This window comes from Cariama cristata, unplaced genomic scaffold (assembly GCF_000690535.1).
Source record: "Cariama cristata isolate BGI_N322 unplaced genomic scaffold, ASM69053v1 scaffold36782, whole genome shotgun sequence".
NCBI classification, from domain to species: domain Eukaryota; kingdom Metazoa; phylum Chordata; class Aves; order Cariamiformes; family Cariamidae; genus Cariama; species Cariama cristata.
In genome coordinates, this window is record NW_009602812.1 from 513 (window position 1) to 1,455 (window position 943).

Genomic DNA, 943 nt, shown 5'->3' on the forward strand with positions numbered 1-943 from the left:
AGCTGCCATCCCAGCAGACAGTCCCTTCCTCTTGGGAGCTGGTCCCACCACCCTCCGCTCCACAGGGCAGCCTGGGTTAGAGCAGCAAGTCCTTGCAGGAGGGGGAAAAAAAGGTCTTTTGCACTTGGGCAGCTCTGTGGGACCCAGCCACTGAACGGATAGCCTGGCCAGGTCTTTCCCTGGTAAAAAGGGGAGGTGTACTTGGGAATGACTCCGACTTGTTGGGGGTCATAAAGACTTCATTTGCGCCGAGACCACAAATTCATTTTATGCTGATTTAAGTTTTGCAACTTATTTTTTACTTTTTGGGCACCAAAGGCAAACGCTTCTAAATACAGTCAATTTACAATATAATGACTATAACTAAACAGTTAATGTGAAAGCTGAATGGATTTGATCCTACCTCAGGTCTTTTTCAGATTTCAGATGTTGACAGCGAAACAGCTATTATTTCTGTGTCCAAATGGGTGTTTCAAGATAGATATGGCAGTTTCCCAAGTTCTGGTTATAAACCAAGGGGAATTAACACATGCTCATGAGGTTACTGGGGGGCTCGTGTTGGACTCTGGCTCTCATAAGGACTACAGTACTCTTGCACATTGTGGGGATGGGACAGCCCTGCGTTTGGGTTTGGTAGGCTCCCAATGAACGTGATTTTGAAGGTTTGCATTGATTTCTGACCATCTCCTTTGTTGCAGACCAATAAAGCTAAATGGGTCCAGTCACTGGAATGACTCCGGATAAGAAAGCTGAAACACCAGGAGCAGAAAAAGCTGCAAGACTACGGCAGTGCCATGGGATGGGAAGCTTGCCCGACGCGGGCGATGCCGGCAGGCCAAAGGCCACCGTGGTGGACAAAGATTCAGCAGATGACGAGCTCACAAATTTGAACTGGCTGCATGAAAGTACTAACCTTCTAACAAACTTCAGCCTCGGAAGTGAG

At 47.6% G+C, this 943-nt stretch overlaps 1 protein-coding gene across 2 annotated transcripts in view; it reads left to right on the plus strand.

The window, feature by feature from the left end:
• Positions 1–712: 712 nt before the first annotated feature.
• The window catches only part of FOXN2 (forkhead box N2), a 17,529-nt gene continuing 17,298 nt past the window's right edge, over positions 713–943 (plus strand). For both annotated transcript variants that reach the window (XM_009694922.1, XM_009694923.1), the window contains exon 1: positions 713–943. This exon is cut by the window's right edge and continues 324 nt beyond it. In XM_009694922.1, the coding sequence (XP_009693224.1) occupies positions 713–943 (231 nt within the window).